General features: G+C 36.5%; 1 protein-coding gene across 2 annotated transcripts in view; it reads left to right on the forward strand.

Moving 5' to 3' along the window:
* Positions 1-1,177: 1,177 nt before the first annotated feature.
* Positions 1,178-24,559, forward strand: part of CBFB (core-binding factor subunit beta) — a 54,645-nt gene continuing 31,263 nt past the window's right edge. For both annotated transcript variants that reach the window (XM_077755539.1, XM_077755538.1), the window contains exons 1-2: positions 1,178-1,216; positions 4,320-4,436. In XM_077755539.1, the coding sequence (XP_077611665.1) occupies positions 1,193-1,216; positions 4,320-4,436 (141 nt within the window). In that variant the 5' untranslated portion in view covers positions 1,178-1,192. The remainder of the gene's footprint in view (positions 1,217-4,319; positions 4,437-24,559) is intronic.

Genomic DNA, 24,559 nt, shown 5'->3' on the forward strand with positions numbered 1-24,559 from the left:
CGCTTCCCTGTGGCCCTCTGCGGGTCGGTTATGTTTCCCAGGCGCGACTCGACGAACAGTTTGCCGCGTGTGGAACTCACACCGGAGCCCAGCTGAACAAGGAAAGCTCATTGTACAGGCTGTGACACTGATGAAGGGGTTGGGGTATTTGTCACGAAGAAAACACCCTTTCGGAAAAAGAATTCGGCTTCATTCAAGGATCTGATTCCTCGGCGATAGTTTGTTTCTCAGACGCTAGATTTGAAGGTATATCTGTAGGTGAAGCTGTTTCACCCTCAGTATAGCTGAGAATAAAATCTGTGTGCCAGTTATCTATTGTCCCAATAGAGGGGAAAAAGCCTTAAAGAATGAGCCATCTTCTTTTCTTAGAATGTTAAGCGTCGGGAGAATCAGAAACCATTGTCTTTTTTCAAACCTGAAAAACGTTCCCTGTTTAGTGCTGCAGTTCCTAAAGAATTGCATGGATTTGTGAAACCCACAGTTGATCTTGAGGCCATATTTTAGGTGGTAGATTTGGTGCTTTGCCTCCACCAAACCTTACTTTTGTGGGGGAAAAGAATTCAACTGTCTCATCTTTTGGTTTATCCTATTGGAGGTGCTAATGAGGAGGCAGGGAAGCAGCTGAAGAAAAGAGATCAATAATTAATTTTTTTTAAAAAGTTGAAATACTGTAAAATGGAATCCGGTTATCCACTCTGAACTGGACTCATTGGGTTTGCAGAGACTTGAAGCTAAGGTGCAGTTTAAATTTCGGTTAGCAATAGGAAGACATAACTGAAACATTAACTTCTCCCATCTCCTTTAGAGAATATATTTTATTAAGATACAATTCTCATACCATACAATTCTCATACCTTTTCATCACCTAAATCAATTTTAAAGAATATTTCGCTGTTTAAAGTGAAGGCTTTTTAGAATTTTATTACAGGTAATGTGAAAGATACTGGCTGAATTTCTTAGGAGCTCTAGAATATTTGGACATTAGTGCATGTCAGGAAAAAATCTCCAGCTTTTAGCCCACTTCCAAGTTTCTTGAGTAGTTATAATAATTATATGACTAAAATGTCTGAGACACATACTTTCTTTCGTTTTGGCATTGAACGGTAGAAGAATCATTCATTAGTTGTTCCAGTGATTATATCATCCTTTGTCTGGGTTTCCTTTTGCAAAAGGTGGATGGTATACCTAACCAATGGATTTCCTGGAGTTAATAGATGTAAGTGTGAAAGATACGGTACAAAGTACTGTCATGATTTTTTTAGAGCTGAGGTGTTTTTTTTGGAATACTAGTGAAGCATAGCTATTAGGGTATTTTCTGTCATATCAGAGACTTTATTGCATGTAATTATGAATTGGGAGTATAATTTAACCCAAAATATATCTGAACTGCTGTATTATAATATTATAGAAGAATTATAGGTTGCTTGTATTTAGCATGTATTTCTTCAAGGGATAAATCGGACAGATATTCTAGGCCTTCCTCTCTTCCAAATATCTGGTCTACAAATTTTAATAAGTTCTTAATATCTGACAAGTATTAAAAGTTAAAGGTAGATTGAATTCTGCATAAGATGTACACATAAGATAGCATACATGTCTTAATTTGTTGAATGATGTAACTGTTTGTATTTGGAAAGGAATTTTACATTCCCCCTCTTTCTAGTCCCCCCTCCCCTTTAATTCAGTATTCTCCACATTTAAATGGCAGGATCCCTAGAGGGTGGAGACCATGTTAATTTTGTGGTGTATACATTAATATACTCCCCTCTAAACAGGTACTCTGCATAATGTCTTTTGTATCATAGGTACTTGATTAATTGAATTTAGAGGTTACCTAGTATAATGTCTAAAATTTATCTTTTTACTTAGGAACAAGCTGTGGCTTTTATTTATTTGGCTGTGGAAAGTAGGTGTGGAAAGGCATTATTTTGCCTCTGTTTTGACAGCAGCTATATATGGTAAAAATAGGCATAGTTTCCAAAACTATTACCAACCTCCCTCCCTTTTTCCTCTTTTAATTTTGAACATCTTAGTGTATCACCGAAGTTAATGAATTTATTTTGTATTTAGATGGATGTGATTATAACTATAAAACTTACCTAGACTCCTTATCATAGCACTAATATAAAAGTGATTATGGGTGAGGGGTAGAATCTATTGGTCAAAGTCTGATTTATTCCCTTTAAGTTCTTTTTGTGATAAGTGTTGGAGAAGTATTCAATGCCAATGATTAATAAAAGAAAAGAATCCTTAGAACAGGTATGATGACGACTCTGACAGCAGTAAAAAATATACATTTTTAATCCTGAAGATGACAGGGTAAAGATGTGTTGGATTGGCACAAGGGATATTATTTTGTAATTTGTGAAACCTGTAAAATAATCATCAGGACAACCTGAAAATCTTACATGTAGTCAATGGTAACCATTGTAGCATTTTTATGTTTTTGAACAGAATTTTCCTAGTTGTTATGTGTGCATAGATATTCCATTAAAAAAGAGTTCTGTGGTCAAATAAATTCATGAAATGCTATTATAGAATGATCTGTTTTTACCACTTCTCTCTCAGAGAGAGGGATCTTGATGAGATAATGGGCATGAAGTGATGAAGCAGGAAATCTCTTCTCAGGTTGGTCTTCAGACAGGAGGTGAGGTAATAAGATCTGTAGACTTTCTTTACTTAGCACAGAGCTGATTTGGGATACACTAGGGGTGGAAGGATTTGTTACTAGGTGAATACTAAAGAAACATGCCTGGGGATTTTGATACAGGCATTCATTCATGGGCTGACTCTCTTACCTGCCTGCCACCACTCCACTCTGAGAATTTATTATCTGATACTGAAAAAGTTAGCTCTCTTACCCAGCTCCAAATGATTTCTCTAATATTACTTAGCAAATACTTAAATCACATTTACTTGGTGCTATGTAAGCACGTTACAAATATTAATTACTGGAGAAACTGAAGTATAGCTAAGTAACTTGCTTCAAGTTTGACAAGACAGTTTGACTTCTAGAGTCTGCTTTTTTTTTTAACTCTAGGTTCATTTCACTCCATTTGATTGTTTTTTAAACTTGGTTTTATTAATGGAGGAAGATTTTTTTAAGGTTAATGTTGTAATATTGTTGTTTGTTCAGTTCCTATTAATGTAGAGTATTTGCCACAAGAAAGAGTATCCAGTTGATTAGGGAAATACTGTCAAAGATGTCTGTAGAGCAATAGCAATTAAGTTGACAGTTGTACCTGAAGTACCAATAATAGAAATAGAAAGAATAAATTTTTACCTCTAAAGAATCTAAACTGTAAATTCTCTGGGGTACTAGCAGGTAGCTGACTCAGCCAGTGGTTTTAAACAAATTGCCCCAAATTTGAACCCCTTGCTTTTTCAGATGAAGACTCTTTGGTTGGAAACACAAAGTATGTTGTAGAACTTTAATTAATTAGTAAAATAAAAATGTTCTCCCATTTCAACAAAGAAAGAAGAATTTATTTACATTTAGATGATGAAAAAATGTTTGGTTTTTTTCAAAATGCTTTTTATTTATTTCTTTCTCTCTGAATTTCTCTTGGGAAGAGGGACAACATTATTTCCGTTTTTTACTAGGAGGAAATATAAATTGCTTAGAGGCTACACAGACTATTGAAATAGTTTAGATAGTTCCATCTGTTGAACCATGCATCCAAATCTTATTATAAATATTAGATGAATATTCTTTTGTATAGTCCAATCCAGTTCTCCTAAATTTTAGAAAATGCATATTTTTTAAATCACCTAAGGTTTTAGAGAGATGAGAAGTTCTGTCACATCACATGCTAATGTATCGTTTATCAAAAGAGACCGTCGTGAGCATTTTTAACCTAAGCTTTAAAGCATAGTGTTTTATTGACCAAGGGAAATCAAGAGAAATTAAAATGTCTCATTTATACAACTTTAAATTGTGGAATGCTTTACAATTCAAAATGTTTAGATCTTCAGTGATTTTCCGCATTTAAAAATAGTAGTTTTTAAATTCAAGGATGATGGCTTCTGGTTAGACATTAGCAATGCGAGATCCTAACGTCAGCAAAAAATGACCTGAAAGAAAGTATTGATTCCATGTCTGATTTTATATTTAAGCGGCCAATGGCAAATGTCCTCAAAATGGAATCAGATGTTTGTAACTTAATACTTAAGAAAAATGATGAGTGCGTGTTTTTTACTTTTAAGTATTCTCGGTGCTGCCTGGCTTAAGACAGAAACTGATGTAAAAATAAATGACTGCCTGCATAATTTATGTAATGTCCTGCTCCTGATCCTGTTTGTATTGATTTTTCTAAAAGGCTTTTGTGGCCACAGGAACCAATCTGTCTCTCCAGTTTTTTCCGGCCAGCTGGCAGGGAGAACAACGACAGACACCTAGCCGGGAGTATGTCGACTTAGAAAGAGAAGCAGGAAAGGTAGGAAACATTTCTTTGGAATTTGAAATACTATGGATTGTTTTATTAGAGATTATCTGAAGATTTACAGTTTAATGGAGAGATCACAGGTGTGATTATACAGACATATGGTCAGATTTGTTTTCATGTTATAAGAATGTAGTACAATTTAAAAAATCGCTGTCAAATTTTTTATATGATTTTATCACTGATTTCATGTACATAATATTCATCATAGAAACTTCTGGCTCTTAAAGAGAATAGTGTGCTTTCTCTCATTTAATTTTTAAAACTTAATTCCTTTAAAAGGGTTGATAGAAAATTTTTTGTTTTACGAATCTAGGTGACTACCATGCTGTAAAAAAATAAAGTGAAGACAAACATGGGGAAAGGCTCTGTAGGCATAAAATTTAATAATATTTAGAAATACCTCATGGGCAGCTTTCTATTTCTGTTACTACTTCAAATTTAATTTTGGCAAGAACAGTGAAAACTTTAACTTGGAAATAATGTTTTTATTTTTAGGAAAAGCTGGGAAAAGAAATCAATGCCTTAAAATTTTTATGGTGGAAGTTTAGTTTGAAGCTATGAAATGTTTAAGCTGAGAGCTTTTAAATTCTAATTTAAATGCATAACATTATTTTGGTAAAATTTTAGTGAATAATATCTTGGATTGGTTCTTCTTTTAATGTAGAAGTTGACTCTTAATGAAATAAAATACTTAAAGAGAAATGTTTTTTGGCGTCATTTTATATTCAGTGTTTCTTGGATTTCCTTTCAGTGTGTTTCCATACCTGATTTTATCAACTTGCTCAATTTTCTAAGTGTCGTCATGAATAGCATAACCTGTCTCTTTATTTGCAAAACATAATGCATTTTGTAATTCAGAGATCTTTGTATATGTATTAGAAAAAAAATTTCTGGTTTTGTGTATATATAATGAAAAATTTTTTGTTTTAATTTTATGAAATAAGGTTTGATTTTTTTTTTTGTGGGTGATGAACCAACTAATCTTTGGAAAGGGAGAGGGAAAATAGATTACAGAATTTTTTAAATGAGTAATAAGTAATTTGCTTTCCTATGTATTAGCTTGTTTTGCTTGGAAGATTAAAAGCATATGTTCCAAGTTTAACTATCTGATAATTATTGTATAGAAGGAAGAAGTTGGGAAGTCATTGTAGGATTATTGCTTTTTTATCTGTTTTTGTGCAGGTAAGTGTAACTCAATGAAGAAGTTATATTTTCCTTGTTCAAAACACTTTTTTTAATGTTTCTTTATTTATTTTGAGAGAGAGCATAAGCAGGGGAGGGGCAGAGAGAGATAGGGAGAGAGGGAATCCCAAGCAAGCTCCACACTCAGTGTGGAGTCCTATGTGGGGTTTGATCTCACAACTGTGAGATCATGACCTGAGCCAAAATCAAGAGTCAGGCACTCAACTGACTTGAGCCACTCAGGTGCCCCCAAAACACTTTTTTAATGTTTATTTAACATTGTAGCTCAGATACTACAGACAGAAGCCAAAAAAAGTTTTTCCTCGCTTTTAATGCTAACCTATTTTAAACCCTTCAGAATGAACATCTCAGAGTTACCCATTTTTTCCAGTATTTAATAACTAATGGTGTTAACTCTACTAGAAAGTATGTTTGCTTAAATTAATTTAATGGTAACTGTTTACCAGATTGAAGACCACATTATTCTTGGACTTAAGCCATTGACATGTTTTCAGTTACATGACCAATAATAACAAAAATGTTTTATGACTGTTTTAGCATTTAGGGGATATGTTTTCAGATATACCTAGAAAATTGATAGAACTGGTGTAAGTTATCAGGAAACATATTTTATTAATATTTGTTTTAGAAGTTTTTTTCTGTTAAAGAGCACATATCAGATATTTTCAGTTTTGCACGCATGTGGATCCTATTGCAGCTGCTCAAGTCGGCTGTTCTAGTGGAAAAGAAGCCATAGACAGTATGTAAACAAATGAGTGTGGCTGTGTTCCAAGAGTAGTAACAGTGGCAAATTCAGTATCTTTCCCTTAGAATTAAATCTATAAATGTTTATATGTAGATTATGTACTTTTTAAATATACTTTTCAGCACCTGTACTGCACTTATAGGATCCAGAAGAAAAAACATGTTAGGTCACAAAAAAACCCAAATAAGAAACTACTAGTATATTGCTCCATTCCAGTGGGATAAAGTATACCAGTGAATTTAGAGAAAAGGTACTGACCCATATTTTCTCAACCATGGAGCTCAAACTTTGAGGTCTCTTATTTTTCCTACTCCTTTGTTATGGCCTCTCTCTGATAAGTTAACTTTTAAATCTGTCCCCATAGGACTAGGACTAGAAGCAAAGAAAAATGGAAGGGATTTCCCCAAATGTTAATTATTTGACTCTGCTTCTTATATTGGATTGCAGATTAGTGTCTTTTCTTCTGCATACTCTCAGCCTTGTCACGTCCTCAAGCAGCTTAGTTCTCTTCCCATTCACACCCAACTTTGAGAAAACTGTGGTCAGGGCTTTGGAGTTAGGCATACTTGAGTTAAATCCTGGCTTCATTTACTAACATACAGCTTTGCACAATTTATTTAACCTCTATGGTCCTCAGTTATAACATGAGGTTAATGCATACTTCCCAAGGTTGCCCTGGTGATTAAATGAAATAGTGTATATAAAGTACTTAGCCCAGTACCTGACAGAGGAGTTCATTCATTCAAAAGGTACTTGTTGAACATCTACCAGGCACCATCCTAGGCACTGGAGACGCATCAGTGGACAAAACAAAGATCCTTACCTGGAGAGTGTTTTATGGAAGGAGTGTAGAATAGACAATATACATAATAAGTAAGTTATATAATATGTCACAAAGTGTTAAGTGCTCTGGAAAAAAAGGAAAAGTCAAATAGAATAAGGATGATCAATGAAAATTTTAAATAGAATGATCTGGATAAAGAAAGCCATATTTGAGCAGAGAGCTGAAGAAGGTTAGAGAATGATAAGCCATGCAGGTATCAGGAGAAAGATATTCCAGACAGAGGAGACAGTCACTGTAAAGGTCCTAGAGTGGGAGCGTATGTTTGATAAACAGCAGGCAACCCAGTGTGCCTGGAGTAGATTGTGCAAGGAGGAGGGTAATAGGAGATGAGAAGAGGGAAATAACAGGGAGCCAGTTTATGTGACCTTGAAATGGCATGGACTTTTATTCTGAGTGAAATGGGGAGCAATTTCAGGTTTTTGAGCAGATGAATGAAAGGATTTGCCTTAAGTTTTGAAAGGATCTGGGTTAATAATAGTCTGTAGAGGGGCAAGAGCGAAGCAGGGAGACCAGTTTGGCTGCTGCAGTGATCTTGGCGAGAGGCTAGGGTAGTAGCAGTGGAGATAGTGAGAAGCCATCATGGTCTGAATGTATTTTGCAGTAGAGCCAACAGGGTTTGCTTATGGATCTGATGTGGGGTGTGAGAGTCAAGAAGGACTCCAGCATTTTTGGCAGGAGCAACTGGGAGTATGGGATTGCTGTCATCTGAGATAGGAAAGGCTGTGGGTGGATCAGTTTTGAGGAGCAGTTTATGACATGTATGTTTGTGATAGTGGCTTGTTAATGTACTTCTGTTTTCTTACCACCCGCCCTTATTAAGTTATGGCACAGCTTTTTCATAAGTGACCCTTCATCTGCTTATCCCAAGGATTCAGTGGCCTGTATAAGCAATTAACTTTATTGATAAATATACTTACCGTACAATAGAATGCACCCCTTTTAATTGTATAGATTTGAGTTTTAACAATCGTACACATCCATATGAACACTATCCACAATCAAGATAGTGTTTCAGTCACTGGCTCAGGGTTGGGACTATGCAGTCTCTGAAGACAACTGAAGCTGAGGCATCTACTTTCAAGTTCATGCACATGACTGTTGGTAGGTGGCTTCACTTCCTGGTCATGTGCGCCTCTCCATAGAGAGAAAAAGAATGAAGTCACCCTGCTTTTTATGACCTATCTCCAGTTGGGTCTTATTCTGTTCATTAGAAGGGAGTCACTAAGTCTAGCCCACGCTCAGCAGGGAAGCAGGAGTATTTATTCATGTACATGGGTGTGAATACCAGGAGAGTGGGGTCATAGGGGCTATCTTAGAGGCTGGCTACCACAATATTCACTTAAATTGAATTCTGAAAATATTAGAATGTTAATAGGAAATGGAAGCTAGGTATTTTCTTTGATTTGAAATACGGCTTTGTGATTAAGAAAACGGGCTCAGCAAAATCAGTCCTTTTATTCATTCTTTCTGCTTTTGTGTTTGTAGGAATATTTTCAAACAAGGAGTCTTCAGTAAGGAAGGTCTGTTAATAGATAACTGACCATAAATAGGTACTTTATTTAAGATCAAATCGGAGCACACGAGTTTATACTGTCTTTGAAATATATTTAAAACTTTTGTACCCACGTGTCTAGCGAGCTGTCTACATTGGCTCTTAACAAGGGTCTTTCTTAGAAGGGATTTAAAATAATACACTCTAATGGAAAGAGCTGATTTAAATCAAAAGATAACCATAACTTTTTTACCTGTAAATGGGAACCAGAATGGCTGTCCTAGTCATATACCTTATGTCAGGATTAAATGATGTACCAGAATATGTGAAAATGCCTTTTAAATTGTAAAGCCCTATGCAAAATTAGGCTATCTGATGATTTTATAGGGTGAAATTATGGTTACTTTAATTATGGAGATTCAGTGCTATCATGTGCCTTAGGTCAGCTTCACTTGTAGCTATACAGTTTTGGAACACCATATCTTTCCCAAGTGGTCCATCCTGGTGTACTATAAACCCTGTTAGCCAGAATGTTTGTAATTCTTCCTTAATCTAAACTGCTTTTCTCTAATGTCACTTTAAGAAGACAAAAGCAACAAATCAGAATTTAAGTCATTCTTAGTTAAATTTTTGTAGGCCAAGCAAATTCCAGTTCCTTTGATCTTTCCTCTTAGGACCCATTTTCAATTACTTTTTATTTCAAACAAATGCAAATGATTATGGTTCACCATAAGTTATTAGTCTTGAATGCTCAGATTAATGGTTTTTGCATGCTTTCTGTAATTTATAAAGCCTCATTGGGGTTTCAAGTTAATTATTTTATATGCTTACTACATGATCCTAGTTTTTAAGTAGAAAGATAAAGGGTATGAAAAATATTTTATAAACTGAAAAAAATGAACTATACAGTGCTACTGTTTATCTTTTTTTTTTCTATGGAAATTGAATATACTATCCAGTGTTACTACATTGGCCCCAGTACAGTTGTTTTATTTCTATTTACAACTTCTGATTTTATTTGATAGTCAAATAACATTACTAGCAGACATTGAGAACTATTTATGAAGTATATGTCATTAGAGCAGGTGCTTTAAGAAATTTTGTTTTATTTTTTTCCACTCTGAACTGTTGTACTTAAAAATCCTTTATTTTCATGAGCATGAGTAAAGCAAAATTTAACAGCATTTGATTAATGAATGAGGACAAACTCTTGTTTTTTTTTTTGTTTTTTTTTTTTAAATATTTTTATTTATTTCTAGGACAGAGAGAGAGAAGCAGCGTGAGCAGGGGAGGGTCAGAGAGAGAGAGAGACACAGACTCTGAAATAGGCTCCAGGCTCTGAGCTGGCAGTCAGCACAGAGCCCGACGCGGGGCTTGAACCCACTAACCGCGAGATCATGACCTAAGCGAAAGTCGGACACTTAACCGACTAAGCCACCCAGGCGCCCCCAAACTCTTGTTTTAAATGCTGTTTCCAAAGGTCTGTGATTCTGCTGCTTCTGAAGCATTTTGCTTACTTGCCTGCAGGATCTTTGTCCCAAAATAAATATTGTGTCTGTTTATATACCATCCACAATTTGGCAAAGTTTAGAGGACTTCTTGATGTTAGCTTTGAGAAATCCCTATTCAAGCTCAGCAAGTTCCTTCTCCTCAGACAGCCTAGTCACTCCAAATAAAAGATAGCTGTGGTAAAGCTTTGGAATGTGATTTTCCCCAAGAGAAATTGACACAACTTTTTCAACTAGTTTGTCAAATCCAGATTTTAAGTATCTATTTCTATTTAAGATATGAAGAATATTATCTAGCATTTAGTTATCAGCAATTTAGTGCATTGGAATAAGTAATCTGTTTGTTTTATTTATTTGTTTATTTATTTTCAAAAATATTTTATTTATATTTGAAAGGGAGATAGAGACAGCATGAGCAGGGGAGGGTCAGAGAGAGAGGGAGATACAGACTCTGAAGCAGGCTCCAGGCTCTGAGCTAGCTGTCAGCACAGAGCCGGATGCCGGGCTCGAACCCACGAACTGTGAGATCATGACCTGAGCTGAAGTCAGACGCTTAACCGACTGAGCCACCCAGGCCCTCCTAATCTGTTTGTTTTAAAGCTGACTTCAGGGGCTCCTGGGTGGCTCAGTTGGTTAAGGGTCCAACTTTGGCTCAGGTCCTAATCTCAAGGTTTGTGAGTTCAAGGCCCAAGTAGGGCTCTGTGCTGATGGCTCAGAGCCTGGAACCTGCTTTGGATTCTGTGTCTCCCCCCTCTCTGCCCCTCCCATGTGCTGTCTCTCAATAATAAGTAAATGTTAAAAAAAATAATAATAAAAGAAAAGCTGACTTCCATGTATTTATTTTTATTATTGTATTTTTTTTATCATAAGTATACCCTTTAATCCCCATCATCTATTTCACCCATCCCCCCGCCCTCTCCCCTCTGAGAACCATCAGTTTGTTTTCTATAGTTAAGAATTCTGTAGTTAAGAATTTGTTTCTTGGTCTGTCTGGTTTATTAAAGTATATTTTAAGTATACTATAATATTTTAATAACTGAATTGTGAAAGTTAGAATTGGCAGCCTTACACTTAAATTTTTAAAGACAAGTTTTTAATTTTTAAATCCAAGAGAGTTGACTGACTTCATGCATAAACACAATGGCTTAAAAATTAGGATGCCTGGGGCACCTGGGTGGCTCAGTCAGTTAACCATCCGACTTGATTTCAGCTCAGGTCATGATCTCACAGTTCGTGGGATTGAGCCTCCCATCGAGCTCTGCACTGACAGCGTGGAGCTTGCTTGAGATTATCTCCCTCTCTCTGACCCTTCTCCTCTCATGCTCTTTCTTTTTCTCTCTTTCTCTCAAAGTAAGTAAATAAATACATTTTTTTAAAAATTAAAATTAGGATGTCCTAGTACCTTCCTGTTAGAGTTAAATTAATTTGCATAAATGGTAAATATTCCTCCAAAGTATCTGAAGATTGTATATTCTCTTGAATTATATTATTTTCATGGATTTACCTTTAGTGTAAAGGTAAAATTTTAGTTGTGGCCTTATCTGAGTTATATATTCCAAGTTAAAGGCGACAGAAATAATAGGTCTGAGAGGAACGTTCTTAATTCTTCCCCTCCTTACTTTTGCTTCTTACCCTATTACTTTTTAATGATTAATTCACACACTTCAAGGATAAAGACTGTTGAATTATATTTCTATTTATGAGACAAAATTTACCTACTTTAGGTGTGCAATTCAGCAAAGAAATGTGTATGGTCAGTGGTGTAACCACCACCACAGTCAAGATGTAGAATGTCTCCATAACCTCAGAAAGTTTCCTCATGCCACTTTGTAGTCAGTCCTCTTACCCCCTGGACCAGGCAATCACCGAGCTGCTTTCTATTACTATAGTTTTGTCTTTTCTAGAATTTCATATAAACATAGTTGCACAGTATATAGACTTGTGTTTAGCTGTCACTTAGCAACATGCTTTTGAAATTCATCCATTGGGGCCTCTGGGTGGCTCAGTTGGTTAAGTGTCCGACTTCGGCTCAGGTCATGATCTCACCGTTTGTGGGTTCGAGTCCCATGTCAGGCTCTGTGCTGACAGCTCAGAGTCTGTAGCCTGTTTGAGATTCTGTGTCTCCCTCTCTCTCTGCCTCTCCCCTACTCATGCTCTGTCTCACTCTGTCTCAAAAAGGAACTATAAAAAAGAAATTCATCCATGTTGTGTGTATAGTAGTTTATTTCTTTTTATTACTGAGTAGAATCCCATTGTGTGAATATGCTACATTTTGTTTATTCCAGTAATGTTCCATTGTGTGTGCGTGTGTGCATGCGTGTGTGTGTATACACACACCACATCTTTTTTATCCATTCATCAGTCGATGGACATTTGAGCTCTTTCCATACTTTGGCTATTGGCAGTAGTGCTACTATAAACATTGGGATGCATGTGCCCCCTTGAATCAGCATTTTTGTATCCTGTGGATAAATATCTAGTAGTGCAATTTCTGGGTCTTAGGATAGTTCTATTTTAATATTTTGAGGAATCTCCATTCTGTTTTCCGGAGTGGCTGTACCAGTTTGCATTCCCACCAGCACTGCAAAAGGTTTCCTCTTTCTCCGTGTCCTCACCAACATCTGTTGTTGCCTCAGTTGTTAATTTTAGCCATTCTGACAGGTGTGAGGTATCTTACTGTGCTTTTAAAAAAAAATTTTTTTTTAAATGTTTATTTAGTTTTGAGAGCAAGAGAGAGCATGAGCAGGGTGGGCAGAGAGAGAGGGTGACACAGAATCTGAAGCAGGCTCCAGGCTCTGAGCTATCAGCACAGAGCCCAGTGCGGGGCTCAAACCCACCAACCATGAGATCGTGACCTGAGTTGAGGTCAGACGCTTAACAGAGTGAGCCACCCAGGCACCCCTCTCATTGTGCTTTTGATTTGTATTTCCCTGATGATGAGTGATGTTGAGCATCTTTTCATGTGTCTGTTAGCCATCTGGGTATCTTCTTTAAAAAAGTGTCTATTCATGTATTTTGCCCTTTTCTTCACTGGATTATTTGTTTTTTGGGTGTTGAATTTGATAAGTTCTTTATAGATTTTGGATACTAACCCTTTATCTGATATGTCATTTGCAAATATCTTCTTCCATTTCTTCAGTTGACTTTTAGTTTTGCTGTTGTTTTTGGGTTTTTTGGTTTTGTTTTGTGTTTTTTTTTTTTTCTGTGCAGAAGTTTTTTATTTTGATGAGGTCCCAATAGTTCATTTTTGCTTTTGTTTCCCTTGCTTGCCACATCTTTTTTTTTTTAATGCTTGTTTATGTATTTTGAGAGAGTGCTCATGAGTTGGGGTAGGGGCAGAGAGAGAGGAGTGAGAGAATCCCAAGCAGGCAGTGCTTGAGCCCACAAACTGTGAGATCATGTCCTGAACTGAAGTTGAGTTGGATGCTCAACTGACTCAGCTACACAGGTGCCCCTACACCACATCTTCTTTATCCATTTGTCAGTTGCTGGACATTTGGGCTGTTTCCATAATTTGACTATTGTAAGTAATGCTGCTGTAAACATCAGAGTGCATGTATCCCTTTGAGTTAGTATTTTGCTCTTATTTGGGTAAATACCTAGTAGTGAAATTGCTAGATCTTAGGGTAGTTCTATTTTTAACTTTTTGAGGAATCTCCATACTATTTTCCAGAGTGATGACCTGAGTTTGCATTCCCATCAGCACTGCAAGAGGGTTTACCTTTCTCTATATCCTCACCAATACTTGTTGTTTCTTGTTTTGTTTGTTTTATTTTATTTCTTAATTTTATTTTTTTAATGTTTTATTTATTTTTGAGAGAGAGAGATAGAGACAACGTGAGCAGGGGAGGGTCAGAGAGAGAGGGAGACACAGAATCCAAAGCAGGCTTAAGGCTCTGAGCTAGCTGTCCGCACAGAGCCCAACATGGGGCTCAAAATCATGAACCGTGAGATCATGACCAGAGCTGAAGTCAGATGCTTAACCAACTGAGCCACCCAGACGCCCCATTGTTTATTCAGTTTCGAAAGAGAGAGAGACAGAGTGCAAGCAGGGAAGGTGCAGAGAGAGGGAGGGAGACACAGAATCCAAAGCAGGCTCCAGGCTCTGAGCTGTCAGCCCAAATGACCTGAGCTGAAGTTGGACCCAGGTGCCCCATTGTGGTGTTGGTTTTAGCAGAAAGGAGGTGGATGGCAGATTGGTTAAATTGGTCATTGGGATTAAGGAGGGCATTTGTTGTGATGAGAACCGGGTATCATATGGAAGTGTTGAATCATATTATACAACTTAAACTAATAGCACACTGTACGCTAACTAACTGAAACTTAAGTTAACACTTAAAAAAAAAATTATGGGGCACCTAGGTGGCTCATTCAGTTAAGGATCTGACTCTTGATTCTGGCTCAGGTCATGATCGCACAGTTCGTGAGAACAGACTCTGTGCTGATGATGCAGAGCCTGCTTGGGATTTCTCTCTCTCTCTCTCTAAATAAACAAACAAACTTTAAAAAAAGTATGTCAGGAGCTCTTTTATTTTTTTATTATTTTTTTAAATGTTTATTATTTTTGAGAGACAGAGACAGAGCATGAGCTAGGGAGGGGCAGAGACAGAGAGGGAGGCACAGAATCTGAAGCAGGCTCCAGGCTCAGAGCCCAGTGTGGGGCTTGAACTCACGAATGTACAAGATCGTGACCTGAGCTAAAGTCAGAGCCACCCAGGGGCCCCTGCCAGGAGCTGTTTTAATTGATACATAGATAACATACACTGCTACTTGTATAATTTCCATTTTACTGGTAAGAAAACATTTGTAAATTTTAATACTGTTAGCTTGAGCAAGCTCAGAGACTTTTTATTTCTTTGATAACACTTCTCAGATACTTGGTTTTCTATAGAGGATTGGAAGCTATAGCCTGGCTAACAGGTTCTTCATGTCATAGTGCTATGGTGGAGAGTTTAATTGTTACCTTCTTTCATGAAAGTATACAATGTAAACAGTTGGAAATTATTATCTATCATAAGCTTTTCAGTTTAGGATGGGCATTCTCAAATTGATATGTACTTAGGAACCAATAATTTAAAATAATACTTAAAATGTGCCTTCTGGTAGTATAGCTGTTTTTTTAGGGCTCATACTGTGCTATACTGTGTGTCTTGTGAAGGAGAGGGCCAAGTCTGGGAATTTTTGACAGGTTGTTTTTGTGAATGAAAACCTTTCTTCCACAAATAAATACAACCAATCCTTAGCCCGTTTGTGTTTTAAAACTTCAGATGTAGAGTCGGGTTAATCTTCAGATTAAAACAAAAGGATAGCTCAGAACCTGTGACTTCAACATTTCCATAAGGAAAATTCAGATGTTTTTCAAGCAAACAAAATATTCTGCCCATATTAAACAATAATTTTTAAAAAGTGTCTGACCTCACTTGCAGAATATTGCTTTAAAAATAAAGGCCCTTTGGGAGAACCCTCCACATTTTTTGAGGGTATTGCTTATTCATTGCAGTTTTTCAGTCCTTGCCATTCCTTTGCTATTCAGAACATTTCTGGGCATTTTAAAAAATTGAAATAAAATTTACGTAACAAAATTCGCCATCTTACCCATTTTAAAATATATGATTCAGTGGTTTTTAATATATTCATCATGTGTATCCTTTACCACCATCTAATTCTGGAACAGCTTCAGAACTTTAGACCATTTTAAGTATATTTTGAAAATCTGTACACCAGTTTTATGGTGATCACTGCCAGGCCCTGTGGTGGATGATTTACATTATCACAGATCCTCTTAAACCTGCACTATATAGTGAAGTCTTCTGTTGGATTTTAGACCACATCTGATCATAGCTAGATTTTACAGCTAAGTAACCTGAGGCCCAGAGGGGTCTGACAAATCTTCAGAAATCATGTCATCTGCTTCCTAGGGAGAGCCAGGATCCAGACTCAGGTTTTGGTTTGTTTGTTTTTTTTTTACCCCAGAATCTGTGTTGCTTGCAACACACCACACTGCTGCTAATAAATAATCATTAGGTGAGTTGCCAGAAATTCCACATACCACCTTCTAAAGCTGTATCTTATTTTAGCCTACTAAGTTTCTCTTTCCATTACTCTGAATAACCACTAATATTTTAATGTGGTCTTTTTACATCTCATTTTGATGACTTAAAAAAACCTTATCCTTCATCTTTTTCTTTTAACTTGACTTGTTTTTCTAACTTGTAAGGCGAATGGAGTTCATGATGACAGTTGAGCTGCTAGATAACTGCACATAATTCTTCCATATTAATAGTGTGTTAATAATTTAGTAAAAGTAGTTCTGATGTTTTAAAAAGTAATTCTCACAGGGTTGACCAGGGAACAGATTACAATAAAGAGCATCTACCTCTTTTATTTCGTTACCTTTTTTTCCTTAAGAAGCAAGTAATTCTGTCATTTAATTTTAGAAGGTTTTCACTTAAAATTGTACCTCCTTAGTCAGTACAGTTCAAGACTTTCTTAAACCTGCATTGTTTATTTTGAATCATAGAATGAAGATAGCAGAACTAGTAAGCTATTTTGGGGGGTAGAGGGAAGTATTCATATATATTCTGTAGTAATATAAAGAGTTCATGATATTGTTGTAAATGCTGTGGAGTTAAGCATTAAATGGACTGTCCAGCCTCTATTTATTCTTTAGGAAAATAGTCTATTTTCACCCTCTCTGAAATACTTTGAAAACATTAATAACACAGTTCATTAATGCCACTGTGGTTTAAGTGAATATATTGAGTCAGGAGTTCTGAGTGCTAACTTCTGCCACCTAACTAACTTTGCAACCTTCTGCAAGTGAATTATTTAATATCTCTCACTTATATGTATGTATGTATGTAATATCTGCACTCAGTGTGGGGCTCAAACTCATAACCCAAGATCAAGAGAATCATATCCTCTGCTGAGCCAGCCAGTCACACCCAATATCTCACTTTTAATTTCTTTGTTTTAAGGGGCGCCTGGGTGGCTCAATCTGTTAAACGTCCCACTTCGGTTCAGGTCATAATCTCACGGTTTGTGGGTTTGAGCCCTGTGTCGGGTTCTGTGCTGGCAGCTCAGAGTCTGGAGCCTGTTTCGGATTCTCTGTCTCCCTCTCTCTCTGCCCCGCTCCTGCTCAAGCTCTGTCTCTCTCTGTCCCAAAAATAAACTACAAAAAAAATTTCTTTGTTTTAAAATTTTACCTGTTGGTTATAAAGGTCAGATAGGACTTGGAAAAGTTTTGAAAGCTGTAGAAAATGTATATAAACTTAAGGTGGTAATAGTAGTGAAACTTGAGTGAAAAAGTGTTAGGAAAAGAGAATTAAGAAATGAAGGGAGGTGTATAGAGCTATTTGGGGCTCAGGTGAGGATTTCATTAAGCAAAGTGAGTTCAAAGTAGAGGCATTGGAGGGGCGCCTGGTTGGCTCTGTTGATTGCCCATCCAACTCTTGATTTCTGCTCAGGTCATCATCCCAGGGTCGTGGGAATCGCCCCCATGCTGAGCCTGTAACCTGCTTGGGATTCTCTCTCTCATTCTGCCCCTCTCCCCCTTTTATCGCTTGTGTGCACATGTTGCACATGCTTTCTCTCAAAATGAAGGAAAATAAAAAACAAAGTAGAGGCATGGAGTTGCAGAATCTAGAAATAGCATTCATGGTCTTAGCAGTGTTCAAGTTTTGGTGGTTTGTGAAGAAAAAATTTATGTAAGAATATAATAAATCATAAATTTCTAAGTTTTAGATTAGACTAAGCATGTTTTCTCCTTAAGCTCGGAGTATGAGTGTTATTGGGATATAGTAGTCTTTTCAGATTGCTCACCAAAGGAATGGCTTTTCCATACATTGGATCATCAGTGTTTCTAGGGGAACATTCTTCTGAAAATGATATTTAGAGAACATTTTCAACACTTGACATTAACTCTGTATGGCATGGTAGAATAAAACCAGTATAATGTTTCAGCATGCTTTTTCTGCTATAAAGTTTACTGCAATGAGATTTATAATGTTTCAGCATGTTTTTTATGCTGTAAAGTTTACTGCAGTGAGATTTTCAAGTACCTTAAAATACCTTATAAGAGGTTCCAAATTAAGTGGGCTAGTTCTACATGTATAATTTTTTAAATATGTTCATTATTTAGTGCATTTTTCTCTTAAATGCTAGTCATCTTTGCGTTTGTTAAGTTTATCTTACAAATAAAAAGTGGATAAAAACATATGTACAGTTTTAGAAATAGTAAAAGGAGTGTCCATTTACCCACTACCGAAGATAACAGTATTTCTACACTAGACATCTACATAATGTCTCACATGGTAGGCACTGGCCACGTGACTCTTGAATACTAGAAATGTGACTGCTCTGATTGCTATTTGCTATAGGTGAAAGAGTACACTCTGGATTTTGAAAAACTTGGTACAAAAAAAAAGAATGTAAGATTTCTTGATTTTTAGATTGATTATGTATTAAAATAATATTTTAGGTATATTTGGTTAAATAACATAATTATAATTAATTTCACCTGTTTTAATTTTTTAAACATGCTCTAGAAAGTTTATATTTACCTATGTGACTTCCATTTGTGGTTCCCATTCTATTTCTATTGGACAGTGATGCCTGAGAAAACTCCACAGCCCTCTACCTACCTTCACAAAAACAAACAAACAAAAAAACAAAAACAAAGAACCCACTATCCTGACTGATATATTTATTCCCTTGCTTTCCTTTGTCATTTTATTCTTGTGCATATTGTTTCTTTTTTTTTTTTTTTAATTTTTTAAAATTTATTTCTAGGAGAGAGAGAGACAGCGTGATCAGGGGAGGGTCAGAGAGAGAGGGAATCACAGACTCCGAAATAGGCGCCAGGCTCTGAGCTGGCAGTCAGCACAGAGCCCGACGCGGGGCTCGAACCCACGAACCGCGAGATCATGACCTAAGCGAAAGTTGGACGCTTAACCGACTAAGCCACCCAGGCGCCCCATTATGCATATTGTTTCTAAATAATGCATTGTTTAGTTTTGAAAACTGAACATAGCAAGCACAGACTTCATGGCAGTGTCAGTAAAAGTCTATAATGTGTTTTTTGTTTTTTTGGTTTTTTTTACATTTTATTTATTCCTGAGAGAGAGAGAGACAGCGAGACCAGGAGAAGGTCAGAGAGAGAGGGAGATACAGAATCCGAAACAGGCTCCAGGCTCTGAGCTAGCTGTCAGCACAGAGCCCGACGCGGGGACCGAACCCACGAACTGTGATATCATGACCTGAGCCGAAGTCTGACGCTTAACCGACTGAGCCACCCAGGCGCCCCTTTCTGATTCTGTTTTTTTATTCTACCTCCTTTTCACAGGAATTTCTCCATAAATCTTTTTATTTTATGAATGTATTTGTATTTTTATGTATTTGTCTTTTTATGACTGGCTTATTTTACTTTGTGTAATGTTCTGAAGATTCATCCATCATGTAGCATATTGCAGAATTTCTTTCCTTAAAAGGCTCAAAAATATTAGTTTATATATCATATACCACATTTTGCTTATCCATTCATTTGTCAGTGGACACTTGGATTGCTTCCATGCTTTAGATGTTGTGAATTATGCTGCACTGAACACGAATATACATATATGTCTTTGAAATCCTGCTTTCAGTTCTTTTGAATGTTTACCCAGAAGTGGAATTGCTGGATCAAATTTAAAAAAAAATTTGTTTTTAATGTTTATTTTTGAGAGAGAGCATGAGCAGGTGAGAGGCAGAGAGGGAAAGGGAGACACAGAATCTGAAACAGGGTCCAGGCCCCAAGCTGTCAGCACAGAGCCCAACGCAGGGCTTGAACCCATGGAACTGAATCATGACCCGAGCTGAAGTTGGACATCTAACCGATTGAGCCACCCAGGTGCCTCTCTGGATCATAATTTTTTGAGGAACCACCATACTGTTTTCTACTGCAGCTGTGTTCTTTTTGTGTTCCCACCAACACTGCACCAGGGTTCCAGTTTCTCATCCTCACCAATACATGCTTTCTGTTTTTCTCTTCTCCGGAGGAATGCGTGTTCAGGCTCTTCGCTCAGCTTAAAAAAATTTTGTTAACATTTATTCATTTTTGAGAGACAGTGAGTGAGGTAGAGGCAGAGAAAGAGGGAGACACAGATCTGAAGCAGGCTCCAGGGCCCAAGCTCTAAGCTGTCAGCATAGAGCCCGACACGGGGCTCAAACTCAAGAACCATGAGATCATGACCTGAGCCGAAGTTGGGTGTTGTCACCCAGGTGCCCCAGCCCATTTTTTAATTGAATATTTTGTTGTTGGATTTTAGGAATTCTCTATATTAATTTTGGGTATGAATCCCTTAATGCATATATGGTTTGCACATATTTTCTTTCATTCTGTGGATTGCCTTTTTGCTCTGTTACTAGTATCTTGAGATGCACAAAAATTATTAATATTCATCAGGTCCTGTTTGTGTGTTTTTTGTTGTTATCTATGTCTTTGGTGTCATCTCCAAGAAATCATTGTCAGATTCAGTATCGTGAAGCTTTTATCCTAGGTTTGCTTCTAAAAGTTTTATGATTTCAGGTCTTAAATTTAGGTTTTTGATCTGTTTTGAGTTAATTTTTGCATATAACATTAGGCAAGGGTCCAGCTTCATTCTTTTGCATGTGGATATCCATTTTCCCAGCACCATTTGTTGAAAAAGATTGTTGTTTCCCCATTGGATGGTCTTGGCACCCTTGTCAGAGATCATCTGACCATATACAAGATGGTTTACTTCTTGGCTTTCTAATTCTGTTCCATCAGTCTGTATATTTGTCTTTGTGTCAGAAGTATACTTTCTTGATTACTGAAGCTTTGTAGTAAGTTTTGAAATCAGGAACTATGAGTCCTCAAATTTTTTTCTTTTTCAAGATTGTTTTGGCTATTCATGGTCTCTTGAGATTCCATGTGAATTTTAAGAGGAGTTTTTCTATTTGGGTAACACATCCATTTATTGAATATGTACATACACATAATCTATTAAGTTCCAGGTACATTCTGAATTAAACCGTGTTATGATTTCTCTTTTGAACTATAAGGAGTAGATTGGTAAATTACATTAAATCACTGTAGAAGGAGCTATTTTTTTTACACTTACATGCAACCCAATTATGATTCAGAGGCAAGTGAAATTGAATGACTGTCTTAGTAATTATCCAACAAGCAAGTAGTTGTGCATTTATGAACAGGGAGGAGCATGTGGCTAAAAGAAGATGAGTCAGAACCAAGTATCTTCTAAAGGAATTTGTTAAATAGATCATAGAAACAATTAAAAGGTAGGGTATATACTACTACATTAGCAGAATATCTTGTTTTCCTTGGTGTCTGTGCCATCCAGGTATTACTGCATATCTGTTGATTCATTGATGAGAACATTTGTTTAGTTCTCCCAAAAAAAAAAAAAAAAAAGGCTTTATTCCCTTGGAAAGAAATCACTGTGTAAAACATTGGTGGTAATGTGTGTGCAAGCAGTCAGTGTGTCTGTGATGCTCTATATGTTTCGTAAGTTTTATGTACATTTACGTCTTAACTAATGTTTACTATCACCTGTGAAAGGTATTACTTAGCTCTTTATACGTAACGAATCTGAGACTTATTAACAAACTTACGTTTGTCTCAGACACACTGATAAAGCTAGAATTTAAATCCGGGTTTCATCTGATTCCAAAGCACATTTTTTCACTCTTCCTATAATAGTGATAATATTCCTTTTCTTTTACCAATATTTATAGCTGGGGTGCCTGGCTGGCTCAGTCTGTAGAGCATGTGCCTCCTTTTTTTAATTTTTTTTTTTTAATGTTTGTTTATTTTTGAGAGAGAGAGCCCGTGAGGAGCTCGGGAGGGGCAGAGACAAGGAGAGAGAATCTCAGACAGGCTCCACACTGTTAGCTCGGAGCCCAACATTGAGCTCCAACTCACAAACTGATATCATGACCTGACCCAAAATCAAGAGTCGGACACAACCAGCTGAGCCCCCAGGCACCCCCATAGAGCACGTGCTTCTTGATCTCGAGCTCATGAGTGTAATCCCCACATTGGGGGTAGAGCTTACTTTAAAATATATACATTAATTAATTAAAAATAAACAAAAATAGAGTTGATTTTCATTATATGATAGTAATTAGTGAGTACTGAACAGTTGCTTCCAGGGATGTAACAGTTAGGATCCTTCAAGCCCCTGGTCATAACATTTTCCCCAATAAATATATAATCTTGTTTTATGTGATTCTATTTAAGGAAAACTTGTTTAATATCTATTGTTTATTCATTAACACTGAACAACAGTAAAATGTTGGGCATCTATGTTATTTATTTATAATCCCTTGCCATTATTGAAAAAAAAGTTATAGGTGAACATCCTTGTAATCAAGTATTTTGTGTACATCTTTGATAAAAATTTAGGATATATTCATAGGCATTACCTTCTTTGGTCAAAGGAAAATTCACACTGCTTAAAAAAAAAAAAAAAAAATGCCTTCCCAGAATTGTTAACCAGTTTATACTCCTGACAATATAGTGGAACCTGGTTTCTTGCCTTGTAGGCATTAACTTCTTTTTCATTTTTAATTTTTTTTTTTTTAATGTTTTATTTATTTCTAGGAGAGAGAGAGACAGCACGAGCAGGGGAGGGTCAGAGAGAGAGGGAGACACAGACTCTGAAACAGGCTCCAGGCTCTGAGCTGGCTGTCAGCACAGAGCCCGACGCGGGGCTCGAACCCACGAACCGCGAGATCATGACCTAAGCAAAAGTCGGACGATTAACCGACTAAGCCACCCAGGCACCCCTGAACATTTTTTTTTTTTTTTAATTTTTCTTTTTCATTTTTATATTTGTTTAGAATTAAACTCACTTTTTTATATGGTTAGCCATTTATCCTATTTCCACTGGTTAAATAAAATATCCTTTTACCATTGATTTGAAATAATTGCCTTTTTGATTTATTAAATACTTGGTTTCATTTCTGATTTTTTGTTTATTCCAGGGAGTTTTTTCTGACTGCCATAGCACTGGTACATGTGTACTGACTGTATTGTTATATGTTTTAATACCTGAAAGGGCAAGAAAATATTTCCTAATATTTTCTTGGATAGTCTGATTCTTTTGTATGAACTGTAGGCTTATTTCTCAAATTCCAGAAAACATTATTTTGAGATTTCGTTGGAATTTTGTTAGAATAAGGATTACTTATTTGTAATCTTGCCATTTGTAGTCTTACCAGTAGAGAATATCACATCTCACCAATTATTAAAATCATTTTCTGTGTTTCAGAAATTAGCTATTTTCTTTTTGTAAAGTCTACATGTTTCTTATTAAATTCATTGTTAGTGGTTGAATTCACTCCTATTTTAAAATATGGTAGGTTTTTTTTTCATCTTATTTTCTAAAGAGTTACTATTGTAATATAGCAAAGTTGTTGGGTTTTGCATATTATTTTTATCACCAGCCACTTGATTTTATTTTTTTTTTTTGTTTGTTTGTTTGTTTTGAGAGAGACAGCCGAGTTGGGGAGGGGGAGAGAGAGTGGGGAGGTAGGGGGAGAGAATCCCAAGCAGGCTTTGAGCTGTCAGTGCAGAGCCCAACGTTGGACTTCAACTCACAGAACGTCAAGATCATGACCTGAGCTGAAACCAAGAGTCGGACACTTAACTGGCTGAGCATCCAGATGCCCCATCCAGCCACGTTATTGAATTCATTAATTCACTTGGTTTTTTAGTTGAATATTCTGGATTCTTCAGTCATATTTATTTACAAGTTTGCTAGAACTGTAGCCTTTTAAGTGATTTATTTATTTATTTATTTATTTATTTATTTATTTATTTTGAGAGAGAGCACAAGCAGAAGTGAGGGGCAGAGAGAGAGAATCTTTAAGCAAGCTCCACATGGAGCCTGATGAGGGAGATCAATCCCATGACTCTGGGATCATGACCTGAGTCAAAATCCAGAGTTAGCTCAACCTTCAGAGCCACATAGGCACCCCAGAACTGTAGTCTTTAAAGGGAGGTTAGAAAGCTGACGGATTCAAACTTCTTAAAATTTTACTGTCATTGAAACACATTCCATTAATCTTAAGAGTTAAGTGAGTCCTACTTAAATGTAAGGGGTGAATTCGATTTTGATTCTTACAGTTCGTTCTTTCTTTATTTCTCAGCTCTTCCTCATTAAAGACTTTAAATTGATTGGTGTTGGAATCTTTTTTGGGTGGTAGGATGTACATCTTTTTAAAATTCTTGGTATGTTCACACTGGCCTGGATGATCACACCCTGCACAAAATGATGGGTAGTAAACGTTTGTTGAATA

The sequence above is a fragment of the Crocuta crocuta genome, unplaced genomic scaffold, assembly GCF_008692635.1.
Source record: "Crocuta crocuta isolate KB4526 unplaced genomic scaffold, BGI_CrCroc_1.0 scaffold152, whole genome shotgun sequence".
In the NCBI taxonomy this organism is placed as follows: Eukaryota; Metazoa; Chordata; class Mammalia; order Carnivora; family Hyaenidae; genus Crocuta; species Crocuta crocuta.